Here is a 24,546-nt window from a genome sequence, read left to right as displayed (position 1 = left end):
TAGCCACGAGGTGTGGGTCAAGACCCTGCTGTAAGTTCCAAGTAGCTCCAAGTAGCTGGTTGACCTTAGGCAAATTCAGGGCCATTAAGGCTCAGCTACGCAGCATGTGCGCTGTATAAATCCAGAGTGCACCATTCCCACAGATTGCAAAGTGCATGGCAGTCCTTGGAGTTGTTCAGTCTATAACCTGAACACGGGTATGTAGCCACTCTGGGATCTTATACAACATCCTGCAGTTCTCAGGTTTTGTTTGTTTGTTTGTTTCTGGGACATAGGGTTTCACTCCAGGCTGGAGTACAATGGTACAATCATAGCTCACTGCAGCCTCAATCTCCTAGGCTCAAGCAATCCTCCTATCTGAGCCTCTAGAGTAGCTGTGCCTACAGGGATGTGCCACCATGCATGGTTAACTTTTGTATTTTTGTAGAGATGGGGGTCTCGCTATGTTGTCCATGCTGATCTCGAACTCCTGCTTCGAGCAATCCAGTTTCATTTATTTATTTATTTATTTATTTATTTATTTAATTTTTTTGGTGACAAAGTCTCACTCTGTTGCCCGGGCTGGATGGAGTGTAGCGACGTGATCATAGCTCACTACAGTCTCAACCTCCAGGGCTGAAGTCAGCCTCCTGAGTAGCTGGGACCACAAGTGTGCTCTACGATGTCTGACTGATTTTTGTTTTTTGTATAGACAGGATCTTCCTGCGTTGCCCAGGCTGGTCTTGAATTCCCAGCCTCAAGTAATCCTCTTGCCTTGGCCTCCCAAAGTTCTGGGATTACAGGCATGAGCCACTGTGCCCAGCCCAGCCAGTTTTCTTTTTTATGTTGTTGTTCTTTTCTTTTTTTTTTTTTGAGACAGATTTTCGCTCTTGTTGACCAGGCTGGAGTGCAATGGCTCGATCTTGGGTTACTGCAACCTCCGCCTCCTGGGTTCAAGCCATTCTCCTGCCTCAGCCTCCTGAGTAGCTGGGATTACAGGTGCCCGCCACCACACCCAGCTAATTTTTTGTAATTTTAGTAGAGATGGGGTTTCGCCATGTTGGCCAGGCTGGTTTAGAACTCTTGACCTCAGGTGATCCACCCCCCTTTGCCTCCCAAAGCACTGTGATTACAGGTGTGAGCCACTGTGCCCGACCCCCAGCCCAGTTTTCTTTCTTTCATTTTTTTTCTTTTTTTTTGAGACAGGGTCTTACTCTGTTGCCCAGGCTGGATGCAGTGGTACAATCATGGCTCACTGCAGCCTCTGCTTCCCAGGCTCAAGCGATTCTCCAGCCTCAGCCTCTTGAGTAGCTGGGAACACAGGCGCAAGCCACCAATGCCCAGCTAATTTTTGTATTTTTTTGTAGAGACAGGGTCTTACCATGTTGCCCAGGATGGTCTCGAACTTCTGAGCTCAAAGCGATCTGTCTGCCTTCCAGTTTCATTTCTTTTAACTGAACCAAGTAGGGTCCTGGCAGGAAAGAATGGAACCTGGATGGTTCAAATGAAGAAGCTTCAATAAAGAAGCCCTGGCGCGCGGCAGCTCATGTCTGTAATCCCAGCACTTTGGGAGGCTGAGGCAGGTGGATCACCTGAGATCAGGAGTTTGAGACCAGCCTGGGCAACATGATGAAACCCTCTTTCTACTAAAAATATAAAAATTAGCTGGGCGTGGTGGCGGGCGCCTGTAATCCCAGCTACTTGGGAGGCTGAGGTAGGCGAATTGCTTGACACCAGGAGGCAGAGGCTGCAGTGAGCTGAGATCGCGCCGCTGCACTCCAGCCTGGGTGACAGAGTGAGACTCCATCTCAAAACAAACAAACAAACAAACAAACAAACAAAAAACCCTTACAGTTGTGTGGACAGAGCTAAGGAAGCAAAGGAGGAATGGCATGGTGCCCAGTTAGAGTTGGAGACCAGTTGGGGCCCAGTTAGAGCTGGAGACTTGGACATCCGAAGCTGAAGGAAGAAGACCCTAATCTGAAGCTCACTCTCCTCCTGATCTTTTCTCTTGATCCCTCCCACTGGCTGAGTCCACCGTAGAGTGCAATGAGTAAGGCAGCCAGGAGATGCCATCCACGGGGCTCAGCCTCCCAGGGCTCAGAGCAGGGCAGAGAAGGGCAGGCAGTGGTTCTGGAGCAGGGGATCACGTCCAACAGAGGAAAAGCATTACCTTGGGGAATCGGGAGATTGGGAGTTGGAAATTAGATCTAAGAATCTTTACGTTCCGGGCTCAGTGGCTCATGCCTGTAATCCTAGCACTTTTGGAGGCCGAAGCAGATAGATCATTTGAGGTCAGGAGTTCGTGAGCAGCCTGACCAACATGGTGAAACCCCGTATCTACTAAAAATACAAAAAAATTAGCCGGGCATGGTGGCGAGCACTTGTAATCCCAGCTACTTGGGACGCTGAGGCACGAGAATCTCTTGAGCTCCAGAGGCAGAGGTTGCAGTGAGCAGAGATGGCAAATCCTTACAGCTCATTCTTTCATTTAATTCATAGTTGCAAATATCAAGCCCTTTGTTTTCTCTCTCCCTCCCCTCCCTCCCTCCTTCCCTTCCTCCCTCCCTTCCTCCCTCCCTCCCTCCCTCCCTCCCTCCCTCCCTCCCTTCCTTCCTTCCTTCCTTCCTTCCTTCCTTCCTTCCTTCCTTCCTTCCTTCCTTCCCTCCTTCCTTCTGTCTCTTTCTTTTTCTCCCTTTCTCTCTCTCTCTCTCTCTTTTATTTTTCTTTTTTTTTGAGGCAGAGTCTCATTCTGTTGCCCAGGCAGTACAGTGGCATGGTCATGGCTCACTACAGCATTGAGTTCCTGGGCTCAAGTGATCTCCCACCTCAGCCTCCTGAGTAGCTGAAATTATAGGTATGCAGCACCACACTTGGCTGATTTTTGTATTTTTATTTTTTCACTCTGTTGCCCAGGATGGAGTGCAGTGGCATGTAATCTCAGCTCACTGCAGCCTCTGCCTCCCAGATTCTCCTGCCTCAACCTCTTGAGGAGCTGAAATTACAGGTGCATGCCACCACGCCCAGCGAATTTTTGTATTTTTAGTAGAGATGGGGTTTGACCACGTTGACCACGCTGGTCTTGAACTCTTGACCTCAAGTGATCCACCCGCCTTGGCCTCCCAAAGTGCTAGGATTATAGGCGTGAGCCACCTCGCCTGGTCTTTTTTTGTTGTTGTTCTTAATTGAGGTGAAGTCTTGCTCTGTTGCCCAGGCTGGAGTACAGTGGTACAATCTCGGCTCACTGCAACCTCTGCCGGCTGGATTCAAGAGATTCTCATTCCCAAGTAGCTGGGAGTAGTGGCGCGCATGTATTTTTTTTTTTTTGTAGAGAAGGGGTTTTGCCATATTGGCCAAGTTGGTCTTGAACTCCTGGCCTCAAGTGATCTGCAAACTTTGGCCTCCCAAAGAGCTGGAATTACAGGGGTGAGCCACTACGCTCAGCCTCTTTATACTTTTCTATTTTCTCTCTCTTTATCTCTCTTTCCTTCTCTATCTTTGTTTCCCCTTCTTTATTTTTCTTTATTGCCCTTTTCCACATGTTGTGAAACGTTCTTTCTTTCTTTCAAGATGGGGTCTCACTTTGTCACCTATGCTGGAGTGCTGTGGTGCAATCACGGCTCACTGCAGCCTCAAACTCCTGGGCTCAAGCCATCCTCCTACCTCAACCTCCTGGGTAGCTGGGACCACAGGGGCACCACAATACATGGTTGATTTAAAAAATTTTTTTATAGAGGCAGGGCCTTGTTATGTTGCCCAGGCTGGTCTTGAGCTCCTGGCCTCAAGCAATCCTCCTGCCTTGGCCTCCCAAAGTGCTGGGATTACAGACATGAGCCACTGTGCCCAGCCCCGTTTTCATTCAAGGTATGAATTTTCCCAGTGGCCCTAAGGTGAAAGTATTCTTTCCACTTTACAGAGAGGGAAACTGAAGTTCAGAAAGGTTAAGATCGTTGCCCAGGCCGGGTGCAGTGGCTCACACCTGTAATCCCAGCACTATGGGAGGCTGAGGTGGGTGGATCCCCTGAGGTCAGGAGTTCAAGACCAGCCTAGTCAACATGGTGAAACCCCATCTCTACTAAAAATACAAAAATTAGCCAGGTGAGGTGGCTCATGCCCATAGTCCCAGCTATTTGGGAGGCCGAAACACAAGAATTGCTTGAACCCAGGAGGCAGAGTTTGCAATGAGCCGAGATCGTGCCACTGCACTCCAGCCTGGGCGACGCAATGAGACTCTGTCTCAAAAAAAAAAAGTTTCCCAGGGCACCCTGTCGTCAGTGTCTGAGTTGGAGTCCTGTCAGGAAACCCTGGAGGGACTGGAGGAAACAGCAGGGAAGTCAGAGAGAGATTTGATGGCCAGGTGCAGTAGCCTCGGTCTGTAATCCCAGCACTTTGGGACACCAAGGCAGGAGGACTGCTTGAGTCCAGAAGTTCAAGACCAGCCTGGGCAACATATCAAGAGCTTGTCTCTATTAAAAAGAGATTAGGGTGGGACAAGGCTGGCACTCCCACCTGCACCAGGCAGGTAGCAGCCTCTGGGTGGCTCCAAGAGGCACACACTGAGCTGGAGGGCTGCCTCCCTATGGCAATGTCACTCTGGGTGGCTCTGGGAGGCCACGGCGACCAGCCTGAAGGCATGTTGGAGTGGGACCAAACAGCCTCATGGGACTTGGAAACCAAACGGGTTCCTTCCTTAGTCTCCTCCTCCCCATAAGATTTTCATTAAATTGTCAGGGTCTTCTGGTCACAACTAAAGCCTCGGCTTTAATAATGCCTTAATTTAAAAATCCTTGAAATAATCTTTGGCTGTCTTTAGCATGAAAGGATTCCCCCCGCCCCCAAAGCCTTTAATTCCGCAGTCATCTAGGTTTCCAAAGGAAAGTGACTCTGCGGGCCTTTTACAGTCCTAATTAATGACTCTAATCAGCATTCCAGTCTAACTGCTTTCTCCCTATTTTCTGGTTGCTCAACAAAGGGCTTATCTAGAACTTGTTTCAACTTCAAACAGACACTTCATAACAGTAAATTGCAATAAGGTTTTATCAAGTGAAATAACATTTTCATGCTCTTTCTACCGGGTCTTGGTATCAATGAAAAACCACCCTTGGGAAACATGACCTGCCTTCCCTTCTTCCTCTCTGGTTGTTAGCAAAACATATATCCCGCCTTTCTTGTTTATTTTTTGTTTTAATAGAGTCTTTTTCTGTTGCCCAGGCTGGAGTGCAGTGGCGCGATCTCGGCTAACTGCAACCTCCACCTCCTGGGTTCAAGCGATTCTCATGCCTCAGCCTCCCGAGTAGCTGGGATTACAGGGGCCTGCCACCATGTCCAGCTAATTTTTGTATTTTTAGTAGAGATGGGGTTTCACCATGTTGGCCAGGCTGGTCTTGAACTCCTGTCCTCAGGTGATCCACCTGTCTCAGCCTCCCAAAGTGTTGGGATTACAGGTGTGAACCACCGTGGCCAGCCGTCATACCCTTTAAAAATTTTTTAAATTTAGATACAGGGTTTTGCTGTATCACTCAGGCTGGAGTGCAGTGGCATGATCATAGCTCACTGCAGCTTTCAACTCTTGAGCTCAAGTGATCCTCCTGCTTCAGCCTCCCGAGCAGCTGGGACTAAAGGTGGACAGCACCACACTTGGCTAATTTTTTACAAACTTTTTGTAGAGACAGGGTCTTGTTATGTTTCCCAGGCTGGTCTCGAACTCCTGAGCTCAAGCTCTCCTCTTGCCTCCTGAGTAGCTGAGACTATAGGCTCATGCCACCACCTCTGGCTAATTTATTTTTTATTACTTTATTGTTTTTTATTTTATTTTTTGAGACAGAGTCTTGCTCTGTTACTCAGGCTGGAGTGCACTGGCATGATCGCGGCTCATGGCAACCTTCGCCTCCCAGGTTCAAGTGATTCTCCCGAGTGGCTGGGATTACAGCTAAACCATGCCCAGCTAATTTTTGTAGTTTTAGTAGAGACAAGGTTTTGCCACGTTGGCCAGTCTGGTCTCGAATTCCTGACCTCAAGTGATCTGCCCGCCTCAGCCTCCTAAAGTGCTGGAATTACAGATGAGAGTCACTATGCCCAGCCCAATTTATTTTTTAATTAATTAATTAATTAATTATTTGGAGATGGGGAGGTCTCACTATACTGCCCAGGCTGGTCTCAAACTCCTGGCCTCAAGTGATCCTCCCACCTCAGTCTCCCAAAGGGCTGAGATGACAGGCTTCAGCCACCGAGCAAAAATTAGCTTCTGAGAAGCACAGGGTAGGTACTTTGATCACATACATCACAGATCCCCTATAAGTAATGAGCACAAGATGATGTAGGGCTGATATTTCCAAGACCATCTGGAGACTTTTGATTTGAAGATAGCACTGGACGACCCTTTCTTAAGTATTCAACTCAATAATTTTGGATAGAGATGTGTGAAGGCAGGTCCTAGCCTTTATTGGAATGAATGGTGAATTCTTTCCCTTGGGCTGGTTAAATGACAGGACCCACTTGACATTTTTATTTGCAATGTTCTCTTTGTTTTTGTCTTTGATTTTTTTTTTTTTTTTTTCTGAGACAGAGTCTCATTCTGTCACCCAGACTGGAGTGCAGTGGTGTGATCTTGGCTCACTGCAGCCTCCACCTCCCGGGTTCAAGCAATTCTCCTGCTTCAGCCTCCTGAGTAGCTGGAATTACAGATGTGTGCCACCATGCCCAACTAATTTTCATATTTTTTATAGAGATGGGGTTTCACCATGTTGGCCAGGCTGGTCTCGAACTCCTGACCTCAAGTGATCCACCCGCCTCAGCCTCCCAAAGTGCTGGGATTACAGGCATGGGCCACCGTGCCAGGCCTTGGTTTTGCTGTATAAAAATAAATGAGGACAGATAGGCCTGGCGCAGTGGCTCACACCTGTAATCCCAGCACTTTGGGAGGCCGAGGTGAGTGGATCATGAGGTCAGGAGTTCAAGACCAGCCTGGCCAAGATGGTGAAATCCCGTCTCTACTAAAAATACAAAAAAAATTAGACAAGCGTGGTGGCAGGCGCCTGTAATCCCAGCTACTTGGGAGGCTGAGGCAGAGAATTGCTTGAACCCAGTAGGTGGAGGTTGCAGTGAGCCAAGACCGTGCTGCTGCACTCCAGCCTGGGTGACAAAGCGAGACTCCGTCTCAAAAATAAAATAAAATAAATAAATAAATAAATAAGAACACACAGTAAACAGTTGTGTTGCTCAAGATTGGAGAAACTTTAATGGATGCCCTCCAGATGCCTCCAGCAACTTAATAAGATGTTAAATGTGAAGCCCTGGCTGGAGCTGACCTCACCTGCAGCCTCTGCCCACTAAGCTGCCAGCTTAAGTGCTAAGCACAGGAGCTGTGTTTTGGGGCCGCCTCCCAGACGGCAGCGTGGCCTGCAGCTCTCCTTTCTCTGCGGGCTTATGAGACTGAACCTCATGGTTTGTTGATCCACTCAGACATCCAGCTAATACTTACTAAGGTGTGATCAGTATGACTGGGCATGGTGGCTCACGCTTGCAATCCCAACACTTTGGGAGGCCAAGGTGGGCGGATCACCTGAAGTCACGAGTTTGAGACCAGCCTGGCCAACATGGTGATATCCCCATCTCTACTAAAAATACAAAAATTAGGCGGCATGGTGGTAGGCACCTGTAATCCCAACTACTCAGGAGGCTGAGGCAGGAGAATCGCTTGAAACTGGGAGGCAGAAGTTGCAGTGAGCTGAGATCATGTTACCGCGCACTCCAGCCTGGGTGACAGAGCAAGACTCCGTCTCAGAAAAAAAACTGTGATGAGCGTGAGGCTGTCAGGCCTGGGGACACAGACATGAGTGGGAAGTCATCCTGTTCTCGGAGTGTTCACTGTGTTGTGCACTGTGTTAACATGGCAGATGTGTTAGGAAGAGAGCATGAGGCCAGGCGCATGGCTCATGCCTGTAATCCCAGCACTTTGAGAGGCCAAGGCAGGAGGATCACCTGAGGCCAGGAATTTAAGGCCAGACTGGACAACAAAGCAAGATCCCATCTCTACCAAAAAAAAAAAAAATTACCTGGGCGGGGTGGTACAGACACCTGCAATCTCAGCTACTTGGGAGGCTGAGGTGGAAGGATCGCTTGAGCCCAGGAAGTTGAGGCTGCAGAGAACCATGATTGCACCACTGCAGCCTGAACAACAGAGTGAGGCCCTATCTCTCAGAAAAAAAAAAAGTGGCCGGGCACCGTGGCTCACACCTGTAATCCCTGTATTTGGGAGGCCGAGCCGGCAGGATCACTTGAGGTCAGGAGTTTGAGACCAGCCTGGCCAACATTTGAAACCCCATCTCTGCTAAAAATAAAAAACTTAGCCAGGCATAGTGGCAGATGCCTGTAATCCCACTCCACTTACTCAGGAAGCTGAGGTGGGAGAATCGCTTGAACCAGGGAGACGGAGGTTGCAGTGAGCAGAGATTGTGCCACTACACTCCAGCCTGGGCAGCAGAGGGAGACTCCATCTCGAAAAAGAAAAGAAAAAAAGAAAAAACCCGAGGGGAGGTGAATGCAGTCATAAGGCTGTGAAAAGATCTTTGGGAGCACAGAGGATGTGCATGATAAATTTTATTTTATTTTATTTTTTGAGACAGGATCTTGTCTGGTGTGTAGTGGCACAATCACAGTGCACTGCAGCCTCGTCCTCTGCTCAAGTGATCCTCCCATCTCAACCTCCAAAAGTGTTGGGATTATAGGAATGAGTCATAGCGCCTGACTGGGTTCAGTTTTTTTTTTTTTTTTTTTTTGCTTTTTTGAGACAGAGTCTCCCTCTGTCACCCAGGCTGGAGCACAGTGGCTCACTGCAACCTCCACCTCCTGGGTTCAAGTGATTCTTGTGCCTCAGCCTCCTGAGTAGCTGGGATTACAGACGTGCGCCACCACACCCAGCTAATTTTTGTATTTTTAGTAGAGATGGGGTTTTACCATGTTGACCAGGCTGGTCTCGTAACTCCTGGCCTCATGTGATCTGGCCTACCTCGGCCTCCCAAAGTGCTGGGATTATAGGTGTGAGCCACCGTGCCCAGCCCGGGTCCAGTTTTTAACCTGCTGAGTCTGAGGGCCTATGGGAGGTGAGGATGCCGATGTCTGGGGGTGGATGGGGCAGCGCCACCCTCTCAGCGATCTCCGGGGCCAGGGCTTGCTCTCTGCCGTGCCTGGCTTTTGCACACCTTTTTGGATTTGCTCCTCGGATTTTCATTTCCTGTTACCACCCAGCCCTCCAGCTGTGCACCTGCTCTCCTTTTTATATTTATGTATGGATTTTCTTTATTTTTTGAGACAGTGTCTTGCTCTGTCACCTAGGCTGGCGTGCAGTGGCGCAAACATGGCTCACTGTAGCCTTGATCTCCTGGGCTCAGGTAATCCTCCTGTCTTAGCCTTCCATTTAGCTGGGACCACAGGTGCACGCTAGCACGCCTGGCTAATTTTTTTTTATTTTTGTAGAGATGGGGTCTCACTTTACCACCCAGGCTGCTCTCAAACTCCTGGGCTCAGGTGATCCTCCCACCTCGGCCTCCAAAACCGTTGGGATGATAGGTGTGAGCCACCACAACTGCCCTGGACTTGCTCTTCAGAAGACCATGGCTTCCTCTTGCAACCTACAGCCTGAGGCTGGTCTCCAAAGCTCCACAGATGCCTCCTCCTCATGGTTTTTTTCATGAGCTCTGGGCTTCCTGGGTGGGACTGGAGGTGAGGACGGGATTTGAGAGTTGACTGTAACTCAAGGCAGAGCTCTGGCTTATTGGTCAGCCGCCTCTGGGAGATGTCCTTGCTCCAGCTCGGTGTGCCTGCACAGGTGTGAGTTCCTGCTGTGAGCACAGGTGTGAGGCCCTGCCAAGAGCACAGGTGTGAGGCCCTGCTGTGTGCACAGGTGTGAGGCCCTGCCGTGTGCACAGGTGTGAGCCCCTGCCAAGAGCACAGGTGTGTTTAGCTGGGCATGCACCTTTGGTTCAAACCCAGTCCCTTCATGTCTCAGCCCTCTCAGCCCCGCACACACTGTCACCTTTGGCCCTCTGCCCACCTCTGCCTCAAGGCACCCTCCCTACCTCTCAGCTTTGTCTGAATCCTTCTGCTACCTTCCAATCCTCTCTCAACACCACATGGGTTGAGACCCTGGAGGGTCTCAGAGGCAGACCCTCTGCCTCAGAGTCACTCCTCTGACCTGCTAACTTTGAATCGTGTGCCATCAGGGACAATGTCTCTCTTTGTTTTTGTTTTTGTTTTTTTTTTGGAGACAGAGTATCACTCTGTCGCCCAGGCTGGAGTGCAATGGCGCGATCTTGGCTCACTGCAACCTCTGCCTTCCGGGTTCAAGCGATTCTCCTGCCTCAGCCCCCCGAGTAGCTGGGATTACAGGTGCCTGCCACCATGCATGACTAATTTTTTTGTATTTTTAGTAGAGACGGAGTTTCACCATGTTGGCCAGGCTGGTCTCAAACTCCTGACCTCAGGGGATCCACCCACCTCAGCTTCCCAAAGTGCTGGGATTACAGGCGTGAGCCACCATGTCTGGCCGGGGACCATGTCTTTTTATTTGCATTCTTCTGAAGGATCCTGTAAATCAAACTGAGGGAGACATGATGTCTCATCAGGTGGGCACCAGCGGGCTTGGTGTGGTTTGCCATGGATTAGGGTTGGATTGGTGAGAAGGAAGGACACAGGTGGGCAACTGAAGGACAGGAATGTGACTAGGCCCCCCCAACAGTGCAGATGGACAGGCATCAAGAAGATCCCTTTGAGTCTAGGTGTGGTGGCTTATGCCTGTAATCCCAGCACTTGGGGAGGCTGAGGAGGGCAGATCACCCGAGGTCAGGAGTTTGAGACAAACCTGACCAACATGGTGAAACCTGTCTCTACTAAAAATACAAAGAATTGGTCAGGCTTGGTGGTGGGTGCCTGTAATCCCAGCACTTTGGGAGGCCGAGGCGGGCGGATCATGAAGTCAGGAGTTTGAGACCAGTCTGCCAACATGGCGAAATCCGGCCTGTACTAAAAATACAAAAATTAGCCGTGTGTGGTGGCATGCGCCTGTAGTCCCAGCTACTCAGGAGGCTGAGGCAGGAGAATAGCTTGAACCTGGGAGGTAGAGGTTGCGGTGAGCCAAGATCACACCATTGCACTCCAGCCTGGGCAACAGGAGCAAAATTCTGTCTAAAAAAAAAAAAAAAAAATTAGCCAGGCATGGTGGCTTGCGCCTGTAGTCCCAGCTACTTGGGAGGTTGAGGAGGGGGAATAGCTTGAACTCAGGAGGTGGAGGTTGCAGTGAGTGGAGATCCACCACTGCACTCCAGCCTGGGTGACACAGCAAGACTCCATTGTCAAAAAAAAAACCAAAACCAAAAACAAAACGGACTGTTGGAATAGCCATTTAATTTGCTGTCTTCTAAATATCTAGTTCACTGCTGATGTTTGAGAAACAGGCAAGCTTATACCTGTTGGTAGGCAGAGCAAAGAAGTATTTCATAGGGCCTGGGTGGAATTTTGGAGGTGTCCAGGTAGAGAAGATTCAGGCTGGTCGAGGTGGCTCACGCCTGTAATCCCAGCACTTTGGGAGGCTGAAGTGGAAGGATTGCTTGAGTCCAGGAGCTTGAGACCAGCCTGGGCAACACAGTGAGACCCCAGTCTCTACAAAAAATTAGCTGGGCCCGTGGTGGTGTGTGCCTGTGGTCCTAGCTACTTGGGAGGCTGAGGCAGGAGGATTGCCTGAGCCCAGGAGGTTGAGGCTGCAGTGAGCCATGATCGATCCACTGTCCTCCTGCCTGGACGACAGAGTGAGACCATGTCTCAAAAAAAAAAAAAAAAAAAAAAAAAAAATCAAAGTGAGGATCTTCTATATCTGTTCTGCTTGCATCTTGCCCTGGCCAAGTAGGGAACGCTTGCAGCAAAGCAAATAAGTCTTTGTTTTGACTCCCCTGCTCCCTTGAGTTAACTCCAGCCCTTCCTGCATTGTTTTGGGATCCAGAACAGCTGGGAGCACAGACTGCTGGAGAAATCAGGATGAAAACAATTCAGTTCCTACCATCGCCTTCCTGAACTTCTGAGAGAATTGCAGAATCCATGTTCTATAGGGCAATGGGTGTGGTGGGGCGGATCTCTGTTTTAGATTAACAGGAGGATTTATCATGCCAAGAGGTCAATATTTACGTTGGCTTCAGCTTCATGAATATTTACTTCTTTGTTCCCTGCTGACTCCAGCAGAAGCAAAGCTCTGCTTTTTGTCTGCTGAAGAGGATGCTGACTGATTACGTTCTTATCAGAAAGGTCTGGAAACAAAGCTGTCACGGAGCCCACTTCCTTGGTGAAGCTTGTCTTCTTCCATCAAGAAATCTGATCTGGCCAGGCACGGTGATTCACGCCTGTCATCTCAGCACTTTGGAAGGCCAAGGCAGGCGGGTCACCTGAGGTTATTAGTTCAAGACCAGCCTGACCAACATGGTGAAACCCCGTCTCTACTAAAAAAAAAAAAATTAGCTAGGTGTGGTGGTGCGTGCCTGTAATCCCAGCTACTTGGCAGGCAGAGGCAGAAGAATTGCTTGAACTCAGGAGGCAGAGGTTGCAGTGAGGAGAGATCGCACCACTGCACTCTAGCCTGGGTGACAGAGTGAGATTTGGTCTCAAAAAAAAAAAAAAAAAAAAAAAAAAGAAAGAAAGAAATCTACTCCAGCCTCAGAAACAGAGTCTCACGCTCTGTCCTCAAGGTTGGAGTGCAGTGGCATGATCTCAGCTCACTGCAACTTCTGCCTCCCAGGTTCACGCCATTCTCCTGCCTCAGCCTCCCGAGTAGCTGGGACCACAGGCACGTCACACCGCCCAGCTAATTTTTTGTATTTTTAGTACACACAGGGTTTCACCATGTTAGCCAGGATGGTCTCAATCTCCTGACCTCGTGATCCACCCGCCTCGGCCTCCCAAAGTGCTGGGATTACAGGCGTGAGCCACCATGCCTGGCCAAGAAATCTACTTTCTGTTAATATCTGTATGACTAATCTCCTGTCTACTTTCTATCTCTGTAGATTTGCGTATTCTGGACACTTCACATAAATGGACTCATGTGACATTCATGTCTTCTTTCTTTCACTCAGCATAATGCTTCCAAGGTTCATCCATGATGTATCAAGTACTATATTCCTTTTCATGGCGGAATAATATTCCATTGTACACGTATAGCACCTTCTTTTTTTAAATAAATTCATCTGGATTGCTTCTATTTTTTGGCAGTTTTCAGTCATGTGGCTATAAACATTCATGTACAAGTTTTTGTGAGTATGTGTTTTCCTACTTTGGGATATATACCTAGGAGTGGAATTGCTGGGCCACAGGGTAACATGAGGTTTAATTTTTTGAGGAACTGTCAAAGAAAGTCAGGTTTTGAATTCTTTTTTAAGTTATAACAAAAAAAAAATGTATCGACCTATTTGGAAAATGAGGGGTCGAGTGCGGTGGCTCACGCTTGTAATCCCAGCATTTTGGAAGGCCAAGGTGGGCAGATCATTTGAGGTCAGGAGTTCAAGACCAGCCTGGCCAACATGGTGAAACCCTGTCTCTACTAAAAAAAAAAAAAAAAAGGCCGGGCGCCGTGGCTCAAGCCTGTAATCCCAGCACTTTGGGAGGCCGAGACGGGCGGACCACGAGGTCGGGAGATCGAGACCATCCTGGCTAACATGGTGAAACCCCGTCTCTACTAAAAAATACAAAAAACTAGCCGGGCGAGGTGGCGGGCGCCTGTAGTCCCAGCTACTGGGGAGGCTGAGGCAGGAGAATGGCGTAAACCCGGGAGGCGGAGCTTGCAGTGAGCTGAGATCCGGCCACTGCACTCCAGCCTGGGCGGCAGAGCGAGACTCCGTCTCCAAAAAAAAAAAAAAAAAATTAGCCAGGCATGGTGGTGCACACCTGTAGTCCCAGCTACTCGGGAAGCGGAGGCAGGAGAATCGCTTGAACCTGGGAGGTAGAGGTTGCAGTGAGCAGAGATTGTGCCACTGCACTCCAGCCTGGGCAACAGAAAGAGACTCCTTTTCAGAAAAAAAAAAGAAGAAAAGAAAAACAGAAATCTGAACTCTCTTTGTACAAACAACCCTGTTCCTAAGGCTTTTGTGCACTTATAGCATCGGAGGAACACAAGATCCTTGATAAGTCACTTCCTCTCTGTCTTCCCATCTGTAAAACGGGAATATGGGCCAAGCACGGTGGCTGTAATTCCAGCACTTTGGGAGGCTGAGGCGGGCGGATCACCTGAGGTCGGGAGTTTGAGACCATCCTGACCAACATGGAGAAACCCCGTCTCTACTAAAAATACAAAATTAACTGGGCATAGTGGCACATGCCTGTAATCCCAGCTACTCGGGAGGCTGAGGCAGGAGAATCGCTTGAACCCAGGAGGTGGAGTAGGGATAATGACAATCACTACCTTGTCCATTTCAGAGCATCTCTGTGAGCAGTTGAGGACACAAGGGCCAAGAAAGGACTTTGTGAACAGACAGCCATGTTTGTCCAGCTTCCATTTAGTGGGGATATGGAGGGTGGTTATGTGGTAACCGAATGTCACCAAGGAAAGGAGGAGGAAGGAGCACTGAATCTGGGTCGCAACTCCAAAACCATTTTTTTTTTTTTTTGAGATGGAATCTGCTTTATTGTCCAGGCTGGAATGCAGTGGCGTGATCTTGGCTTACTGCAACCTCCGCCTCCCGGGTTCAAGCGATTCTCCTGCCTCAGCCTCCCAAGTAACTGGGATTACAGGCGCCTGCCGCCATGCCTCGCTAATTTTTAAATATTTTTAGTAGAGACGGGGTTTCGCCATGTTGGTCAGGCTGGTCTCAGACTCCCAACCTCAGGTGATCCACCCGCCTCGGCCTCCCAAAGTGCTGGGATTACAGGCATGAGTCACCACACATAGCCCAAAACCTTTTTTGAGACAGGATCTCACTCTGTTGTCCAGGATGGAGTGCAGTGAATGATCACAGCTCACTGCAGCTGCCAACTCCTGGCCTCAAGCGATCCTCCCACCTCAGCCTCCCAAGAAGCTGGGATTAATTAGCAAGTACTCGGCCGGGCGCGGTGGCTCAAGCCTGTAATCCCAGCACTTTGGGAGGCTGAGACGGGCGGATCACAAGGTCAGGAGATCGAGACCAGCCTGGCTAACACGGTGAAACCCCGTCTCTACTAAAAAAATACAAAAAACTAGCCGGGTGAGGTGGCGGGCGCCTGTAGTCCCAGCTACTCGGGAGGCTGAGGCAGGAGAATGGCGTAGACCCGGGAGGCGGAGCTTGCAGTGAGCTGAGATGCGGCCACTGCACTCCAGCCTGGGCGACAGAGCGAGACTCTGTCTCAAAAAAAAAAAAAAAAAAAAAAAAAATTAGCAAGTACTCAGCTATTTTTTAAAGATTTTTTTTGGTAGAGATAAGTTCTCACTATGTTGCCCAGGCTTGCCTTGAACTCCTGAGCTCCTGCCTTAGCCTCCAAAAGTGTTGGGATTATAGGCATGAGCCACCGTGCCCCACCCAAATCCAAGCCTTTAATGCTAGATATCTCTGGTTCTTGGGAATAATGGCTTCTGCCTTTCCAGAAGTTTTGCGTGGATTTAGACAATGGCAAGGGTACAGTTTTGAAATACAGAGACAAGTACTTGTATGGAATACTGGGACTCCGAGGGGGTAGAGGTGGCAGCTGTCGTGATAACAGCAGCTAACATTCTTTTTTTTTTTTTTTTTTGAAACAGAGTCTCACTCTGTCACCCAGGTTGGAGTGCAGTGGCGTGATCGCGGCTCACTGCAACCTCTGTCTCCTGGGCTTAAGCAATTCTCCTGCCTCAGCCTCCCGAATAGCTGGGATTACAGGCATGAGCCACCACACCCAGCTCATTTTTGTATTTTTTGTAGAGATGGGGTTTCACCATGTTGGCCAGGCTGGTCTTGAACTCCAGAGCTCAGGGATCCGCCCGCCTTGGCCTCCCAAAGTGCTGGGATTACAGGCGTGAGCCACCGCACCTGGCCTGCAGCTAACATTCTAATGTAGAAAACTTGGCCCTTTGGAGGGCTATGTGGACTACTCAATTCTAGGGCTGTTCAATTCTCCCACTTTTACTATTCACCACATGTGTGTTTTTTCTTTCAAAACGCAAATTTCAAAATGCAAATTCCTTGAGAGGCTGAGGCAAGGAATTGGAAACCTGCCTAGGCAACATGGTCAGACTCTGTCTCTATGAAAAACAAAAATAACAAATTAGCTAGGTGTGGTGGCACATGCCTGTAGTCCCAGCTATTCGGGAGGCTGAGGTGGGAGGATTGCTTGAGCCTGGAAGGTCGAGGGCATAGTGAGCCGTGATCGTGCCACTGCACTACAGCCTGAGCAATAGAGCAAGACTCTGTCTAAAAACAAACAAAATTGGCCAGGCACGGTGGCTCACGCCTGTAATCCCAGCACTTTGGGAGACCAAGGTGGGTGGATCGTTTGAGATCAGCAGTTTGAGACCAGCCTGTCCAACATGGTGAAATCCCGTCTCTACTAAAAATACAAAAATTACCTGGGCATGGGGGCAGGCGCCTATAATCTCAGCTACTCGAGAGGCTGAGGCAGGAGAATCGCTTGAATCCAAGTTACTTGGGATGCTAAGGCAGGAGAATCGCTTGAACCCAGGAGGCAGAGGTTGCAGTGAGCCGAGATTAGACCACTACATTACAGCCAGGGCTTCAAAGCCAGACTCCGTCTAAAAAAAACAAAAAAATAAAAATATAAAATGAAATGAAAAAATAAATAATGGGAAGCTCATCTCGTATGCATCTGTCCACTCTGACAGCTAACTTTTTTTTTTTTTTTTTTTTTTTGACGGGGTTTTTCTCTGTTGCCCAGGCTGGAGTGCAGTGGCGAGATCTCGGCTCACTGCAACCTCTGCCTCCTGGGTTCATGCGATATTCCTGCCTCAGCCTTCCGAGTAGCTGGGACTACAGGCATGCGCCACCATGCCCAGCTAATTTTTTTGGTCTCAAACTCCTGACCTCAAATGATCCACCCTCCTTGGCTTCCCAAAGTGCTGGGATTACAGGTGTGAGCCACCACGCCTGGCCGCCAGCTATCTTTTTAATGCCTTCTCAAATAATAGTGTAAGCACTTTGAGGGTGGGTACCAGGCTATTTGCATTTTCAATATCCCTTCGCTGCACCCAGCACAGAGATGGGCACATAGAAGTTGCCTGTTACATGCTCACAGGCCAGAATGAACCTATTGTCCTGGACATGAAGAAGAGGACCAGGTATGGTGGCTCACGCCTGTAATCCCAGCACTTTAAGAGGCTCAAGCGGGTGGATTCCTTGAGCCCAGGAGTTCGAGGTCAGCCTGGGCAACATGGCAAAAGCGTGTCTCTGTTAAAAATATAAAAATCAGCCAGGCTTGGTGATGCATGCCTGTAGTCCCAGCTACTTGGGAGGCTGAGGTGGGAGGATTGATGCTCAGGAGGTCGAGGTGCAGTGAGCTGAGATCGCACCACTGCACTCCGGCCTGGGAGACAGAGGCACGGTCTCAAAAAAAAAAAAAAAGAAAAGAAAAGAAAAGAAAAGAAAAGAAAGGACGAAACTCAGATGACCATTTTATTTCTGCAGTTTCTGGGATGTATTCGTGCTTGTTCTACAGACTTTCATCCTAGGCCGGGCACAGTGGCTCATGCCTGTAATCCCAGCACTTTGGGAGGGCGAGGCGGGCAGATCACCTAAGGTCAGGAGTTCGAGACCAGCCTGGCAAACATGGTGAAACCCTTTCTCTACTAAAAATTAAAAAAAAAATTAGCTGAGTGTGGTGGCAGGTGCCTGCAGTCTCCCAGGTCGGGAGGCTGAGGCAGGAGAATCACTTCAACCGGGGAGGCGGAGGTTGCGGTGAGCCAAGATTGCACCACTGCACTCCAGCCTGGGCAATAGAGTGAGACCCAATCTCAAAAAAAAAAAAAAAAAAAAAAAAAAGGCTTTTGCCCTAAAATACTCTAGCACTATATGGAGTAATGTTTTTCCTTTGTCTCCCCGTTTCTCCATCGTCACCCTAGCTTGGGTGCAGACTCTGGCACTGGAAAAATGAGTTGAAGATAATAAACGATATTCCTGTTCCCTTACCGTGATGACCAGCAGCATAAAGTCCAGTTCACAGCAACATGGCCTTTCTCTACTCTTTAAGATCTCATTATGCGTAGAAGGCAGGGGAAGGTGGAAGACAGAACGCTTACAAATTCCTGGGGGGGATGACCTCATCATTTATTAGGTGTTGGCCAACTGCCCAAGGAGCACAGTTCAGATTCCTTTTGGGGGAGGCACTGAAAATCCCCTGATAACCCAAATTCTCCAAATCTTTTAGGCCTCAAGGGAGGGAAGGAGGGCGAGAGGAATGAAGCGATTCAATTAGGAGGCTGTTTACTCCTAGACGACCAATTCTGAGTTTAAGACAGACTCGGGACTTGGGAAGTGTGGACATTCCATTTATTTATTTATTTATTGAGCCAGAGTCTTGCTCTGGAGTGCAATGGCGCAATCTCGGCTCACTGCAACCTCCGCCTCCCAGGTCCAAGTGACTCTCCTGCCTCAACCTCCTGAGTAGCTGGGATTACAGGCGCCCGCCATCATGCCCAGCCAATTTTTGTATTTTTAGTAGAGACAGGGTTTCACCATGTTAGCCAGGCTGGTCTTGAACTCCTGACCTCAAGTAATCTGCCCGCCTTGACCTCCCAAAGTGCTGGGATTACAGGCATGAGCTACTGTGCCCAGCTTCCAAAGCATTAGGATTACTGAAGTGAGCCATCGCCACCGGCCTCTACAATCCTTTTGCAAAATATGCTGCAGTCCAGCAAGCACTTCCATATTTGATGATTTTTCTCCAACCTGTAGGCATTTTACAGACAGGAGTTCTCAAGTGGTCGCAGGGGCAGAGCAAGTCTCAGGGAATCTGCACCCTTAGGATGCTTTTGGGAGAATTAGGGAAGAAGCTCCCAGGCTGAGCTGGGTGACTCATGCCTGTAATCCCAGCACTTTGGGAGGCCGAGGCAGGTGGATCACCTGAGGTCAGGAGTTCGAAACCAGCCTGGCCAACATGGCGAAACCCCATCTCTACTAAAAATACAAAAATTAGCCTGGAATGGTATTGCTTGCCTGTAGTCCCAGCTACTCGGGAGGCTGAGGCAGAAGAATCACTTGAACTCGTAAGGCAGAGGTTGCAGTGAGCTGAGATCACACTAGTGTACTCCAGCCTGGGTGACAGAGCGAGACTCCATCTAAAAAAAAAAAAAAAAGAAAGAAAAGAAAAGAAAAGAAAAAAAGAAAAAAGTGAGTGCTCCCAACCAGGGCAAGTAGAGTACGGGCTGGATTTCTGGTCTGGTCCCACCTGTGCCTGGAGCCGGGTCCAGGCCCGAAGGGAACTCTGCAACACAGAAAAGACCAACTTGGGGCCAGGCTGGCCTTGGGCCCAGCATGGGATCTGGGACTGTGCTTTTCTATTTATAAAAGGTGGGATTGTCTTACATCTTCCTGAAGTCCTTTTCTGGATAGGATGTCTCATGAATCTGTGATTCTAGCTAGAACTGTTTTCATTTTTTGAGACAGAGCCTCACTTTGTCATCCAGGAGGGCAGTGGCCTGGTCTTTTCAAACTGCAACCTCTGCCTCCTGAGTTCAAGTGATTCGCCTGCCTCAGCCCAGCCTGTAGTTGAGATTACAGGCGACTGCCACCACATTAGGCTAATTTTTGTATTTTTAGCAGAGATGAGGTTTCACCATGTTGGCCAGGCTGGTCTCGAACTCCTGACCTCAGGTGATTGGCCCGCCTCGGCCTCCCAATGTAGCTACAACTTCTCACCCCAACTGACCCTTCCGCCCTTCCCAAAGCTTCTTACCTGGAAGAGTCAGCGAGGCAGGTGGGGGCTGGAGGTGAAAGGGGAAGGAGAAGATTCTTGGGAAGCTCTGGACGGTTTCTCACCGGCACGCAGTGCTTTGATCCAAAGAGCCCTGCACAAGGAGCGGAAGACGCGCATTTGTCTGGCTTAACTTTCTCCAGCCTCAGTTTCCACTTCTGAATGGGACCACCGAGGGCAGTGTGGTGAGGATTCACCAACATCGTCCAGGTGAAATTGGCAGGCACAGAATGGGCGCTCCGAAAGTGTTTGCGGACCCGAAGAAGGTTTGGTTGCAAAGCTTCTGAAGTGTGTAGTGGGGGCCCGGGCGCGAGGTTTGGCTTTCGGGGTGCTAGGCTCCAGGGACCCCCAGCGGAGCTCGCACCCTAGCTCTGCCGCCTCCTCGGCCTCGGACCACCGAGGGTTAACAAGAAAGCCCCACGCCCCCTTTGACGGCTTAGAGCCCACCTCGCCGAATTTGAAAAGGCGGCCCCGGAGAGGCGTGGGCGCCCCCCACACACTTCCAGCTCGCACCCGGGCGCCGATCGCTCGCCCGGCTCCTCTCGCTCTGCTCCCGGCCGGGGCCGCAGGTTCGGTCCGGGCGCCGGTGCGCTCCTGCCGGTCCTCGTGCCCGGGACTCCAGGTCCCCGCGGTCTGCCGCGCACGATGAAGCTGGCCCTGCTCCTGCCCTGGGCGTGTTGCTGCCTCTGCGGGTCGGCGCTGGCCACCGGCTTCCTCTACCCTTTCTCGGCCGCAGCCCTGCAGCAGCACGGCTACCCGGAGCCCGGCGCCGGCTCCCCTGGCAGCGGCTACACGAGCCGCCGGTGAGTAGCGCGGGGTGGCGGGGCCTCAAGGGGCGCGGGCGGCGGGGGCCCTGGGCACTGGGTGGCTGGAGCGAGAGATTCGGGGGCTGGAGCGCGGGGCTATCCGGGGCTTGGGGGTGCGGGGCAGCGGGGACTGGGGGCTGCAGACACCCGACAGCTGGAACGAGAGCTGGAGGGGGTTGGGGTGCGGGCCTGGGGGCGTGGGGTGGTGGAGGCCAGGGGCTGGGGACACTGGGCAGCTGGGACGAAACGGCGGGGGCTGGGGGTTGGGGTCACGGGGGGAGAGACCGAAGGGCCTGGGGTGCAGGGCGACTGGCGGCTAGGGACGCGGGGCGGCGGGGGCTGGGTGCTGCAGAGAGGGGGCAGCTAGAACGACCGACGGAGGGGGCTGAGGGTTGGGGTGGTGGGGCCGCGGGGGCTGAGGGTTCGGGTCCGGGTCCGGGGCTGCGGTGGTCTCTGGCCGCGCCCACCCTGTCCCTTCCTTTCTTCGCTTCCCCAACCTTCGCCCCCTCGTTCCGGGCTCCGAGTGGAAGTGGCTCCGACCGCGGTGGCCCAGGCTGGGGCTCTGCTCCGGGCGTTCAGCCGCTCACGTGGCTCCGCCGCTCACCTGCGCGGCTGCGGCTTTGTGTCGCGGAGCAGGTTCCCGGGTGGTCAAGGCCTCGCGTCCCGGGCACCCCCTCTCCTATCAGCGGCCCCAGGACACCGGAGGGGTCATTCCCGCCCAGTCTTTGGGGCTGAGGCCGCGGAGGATCCTCGGCTGCGACTCCCCAGCCACCCCGGGACGTAGAACCGGCTGGGATCGGGTGGCTCCGTGGCGGGGTTCGAGAGGGCGCAGGGTCACCGGGCCCGGGCGCCGGGACCCGCCAGGCGTCTCCTCTCTCTCGGCCGGCAGGTGGCGCCATGGCCACCCCCGGGACGCTCGGGGATGCGACTCCGGAGCCCGTATTTGAATTTCCCCAGAAAACCGTAAGCATGCAAGTAGGAGTTGCCAAACGCCTCGTTTGCATAACTCGCTTGAATTTAGCTTTTCCTCATTTAGTAATAACTACAACCCACACAGCTATGACAGCGCTCTGGAATGCACTACCTGTGTCTGTTCCCTCCATCTCTTTTTTACATTTTAATTTATTTTTTGCAGAGACAGAATCTCAACTCTGTTGCCCAGGCTTGACGCAAACTCTTGGGCTCAAGGAGATCCTACCGCCTTGGCCCCTCCCAATCTCCATTTCTTTTGATCCTTAAGAACCCTAGGGTTAAAACGTTAGAGTAGTATCTTTCCTTGAGCTGAAGAAACAGAGGCTCAGGATTTGCTAGGCCCAGTAGCCACTCAGGACTGACCTCTTGTGCCTTTTTTTTTTTTTTTTAAGATAGTGTCTTGCTTGTTCCCCAGGCTGGAGTGCAGTGGTGCGATCATAGCTCACTGCAGACCTGATCTCCCAGGCTCAAGTGATCCCCCGACCTCAGCCTCCTGTGTAGCTGAGATCATAGGCTCGCACCACCATGACTGGCTAATTTTTTAATTTTTTGTAGAACTATGTTGCACATGCTGGTCTCTAACTATTCTGGCTTCAAGAGATCCTCCTGCCTCGGCCTCCCAAAGTGCTGGGATTACAGGCGTGAGCCACCACGCCAGGCCCAGATCTGGTGTTTTCTTTTTTTTTTCTTTCTTTCTTTTTTTTTTTTTTTTGAGACGGAGTCTCGCTCTGTCGCCCAGGCTGGAGTGCAATGGCGCGATCTCGGCTCACTGCAAGCTCCGCCTCCTGGGTTTCCGCCATTCTCCTGCCTCAGCCTCCCGAGTAGCTGGGACTACAGGCGCCTGCCACCTCGCCCGGCTAATATTTTTGTATTTTTTTAGTAGAGACGGGGTTTCACCGTGTTAGCCAGAATGGTCTCGATTTCCTGACCTCGTGATCCACCCGTCTCGGCCTCCCAAAGTGCTGGGATTACAGGCTTGAGCCACCGCGCCCGGCCAAGATCTGGTGTTTTCTAGCATACTGCTCTGCTTATCAAAGCTAGAAGACAGGTTCTCGTTCTTTTTTTCTCTTTGATATTTACCAAATCAGAGGACTCCAAGATGATTTCTGGCTAATGCCTTAATAACAAGGAGACAGGGATGTTTCGTGCTGGGAAGAAATATACACTCACGGCTGGATAGGGCGGGACCCAGAAAAGCATAGAAGTCCTCTGGAAAAGTTTGCATGCAATCCTATTTCTCTCATTTTGTTTGGAAATACTTACCCGGGGCTTCTATGAGGAGTATTCTCCAAACACCCACACTAGTGTGGCCTTTACACAGTTGCATGTGAGGATTGTCTAAAAAACAAGCTTTTCAAGTTGATACAGCATGATTTCGTTTATGAAAAGGAAAATCAGGTCACATCTAGGTAGATAAATGCCTCAAAAAAGTTTCCAGGAAACCATTTCAGCAGTTAATGTTATGAAGAAGTCTAGGGCTGGGCCAGGGGACTGTCCCGTTTTCCCTCTGTCTGTTTGTGGCTTGTCTGAATGTTTTTCTGGTTTCTGTGTTTTTTCGAGACAGTCTCGCTCAGGCTGGAGTACAATGGTGCAGTCTTAGCTCACTGCAACCTCTGCCTCCTGGGTTCAAGTGATTCTCCTGCCTCAGCCTCCCAAGTAGCTGGGATTACAGGCAACCACCACCACACCTGGCTAATTTTTGTATTGTTGGCCAATAAAAAATGCTGAGATTTTGGCCAGGTGGGTCTCAAACTCCTGGCCTCAAATGATCTGCCTGCCTCAGCCTCCCAAAGTGCTGGGATTACAGGCATGAGCCACTGTGCTAGGCCCCAAAGAGAACCTACTGGTCGGTACGGGGATTGAATGGATGGTTTGCAAAGAGCATATATTCATGTAATGCTTTTGTGGTTAAAAAGTGTGCGAAGAAAAAAAAAAAATCTTTGCAGCCTGAAATACGCCTGCAGAAAAGCAGGAGGTGAGGTCCACGAAGATTGGAGGCTAATGGAGACCTCATTCTGGCATTTGGTGGGCTGGAACTTGGGGACCTCTGCAGAAACTTGGAAGGGATCATTTTAGCACAAACAAAAAGAGGCTCAAACAAGTGTGGGAATCTTCCAGAACTCTTTCCACCAGGATAGGAATGGGGAGAGGATATAATTAGGTTTAGGGAGGATGTGGGTGAATTTGTGGGAAGTGGATTCCGGAAAAGGATACCAGGAGGTGTTGGGGAGGCTTGGGGCAAGTTGATATTCCTGAACGTGACTGAGTCTCTTTGCCCAGAAAGCCCAGCATGGGCATTGCAGGCACCTGGTTGTTGCCTGGGTGAGTTATAGGCTGGAGCTGGCCTGGCCGTCACATGTTTCTGTGTTTCATGAGCTATCTTTCACAAGTGTCCCTTGTCCTTGAGATCCAAGATCTCCAGAAGTTGAAGGCTTGGGGGACAGCAGTTGGCACAGTGGTCCTTGCAGCCTTGGCCTTCAGTAGTGTGTTTACCGGGGCTTGGTCTCAGTTGACGGGCGATGATGACAGGGGTGTTTCTTGACAAAGAATCTGCTTTAATTTCATTGTTACTGCTCCTTGTTAAAGTCTGATTTTTTTTTTTTTAAAAGACAGGGTCTCGCTCTGTCACCCAGGCAGGAGCGCAGTGGTGCAATCATAGCTCACTGCAGCCTCAACCTCCTGGGTCCAAGCAATCCTCCCACCTTAGCCTCCTAAGTAGTTGGGACCACAGGCATGGGCCACCATGGCTGGCTAATTTTTAACTTTTTCATAGAGATGGGGTCGTGCTATGTTGCCCAGGCTGGTCTCAAACTCCTGGCCTCAAGTAGTCCTTCGGCTTTGGCCTCTCAAAGTGTTGGGATTACAGGTGTGAGCCACTGTGCCTGGC

General features: G+C 50.5%; 4 protein-coding genes across 16 annotated transcripts in view; 2 read left to right on the top strand and 2 right to left on the bottom strand.

The window, feature by feature from the left end:
* IFT22 (intraflagellar transport 22) overlaps nucleotides 1-24,546 on the bottom strand; it is a 984,170-nt gene that overhangs the window by 26,875 nt on the left and 932,749 nt on the right. The gene's annotated exons all lie outside the window — the stretch shown is intronic.
* CUX1 (cut like homeobox 1) overlaps nucleotides 1-24,546 on the top strand; it is a 1,083,765-nt gene that overhangs the window by 152,563 nt on the left and 906,656 nt on the right.
* Nucleotides 1-24,546, bottom strand: part of FIS1 (fission, mitochondrial 1) — a 386,064-nt gene that overhangs the window by 105,799 nt on the left and 255,719 nt on the right. The gene's annotated exons all lie outside the window — the stretch shown is intronic.
* Nucleotides 19,611-24,546, top strand: part of COL26A1 (collagen type XXVI alpha 1 chain) — a 203,275-nt gene continuing 198,339 nt past the window's right edge. Inside the window, exon 1 of one of the 2 annotated variants that reach the window (XM_050783734.1) lies at nucleotides 19,611-20,684. In XM_050783734.1, coding sequence (XP_050639691.1) covers nucleotides 20,527-20,684 — 158 coding nt within the window. In that variant the 5' untranslated portion in view covers nucleotides 19,611-20,526. The remainder of the gene's footprint in view (nucleotides 20,685-24,546) is intronic. The other variant, XM_050783735.1, reaches the window with a different exon arrangement.

This window comes from Macaca thibetana, chromosome 3 (genome assembly GCF_024542745.1).
Source record: "Macaca thibetana thibetana isolate TM-01 chromosome 3, ASM2454274v1, whole genome shotgun sequence".
Classification (NCBI taxonomy): domain Eukaryota; kingdom Metazoa; phylum Chordata; class Mammalia; order Primates; family Cercopithecidae; genus Macaca; species Macaca thibetana.
Note: the sequence above shows the minus strand (reverse complement) of the source record. Positions and strands in the feature narration are given on the sequence as shown.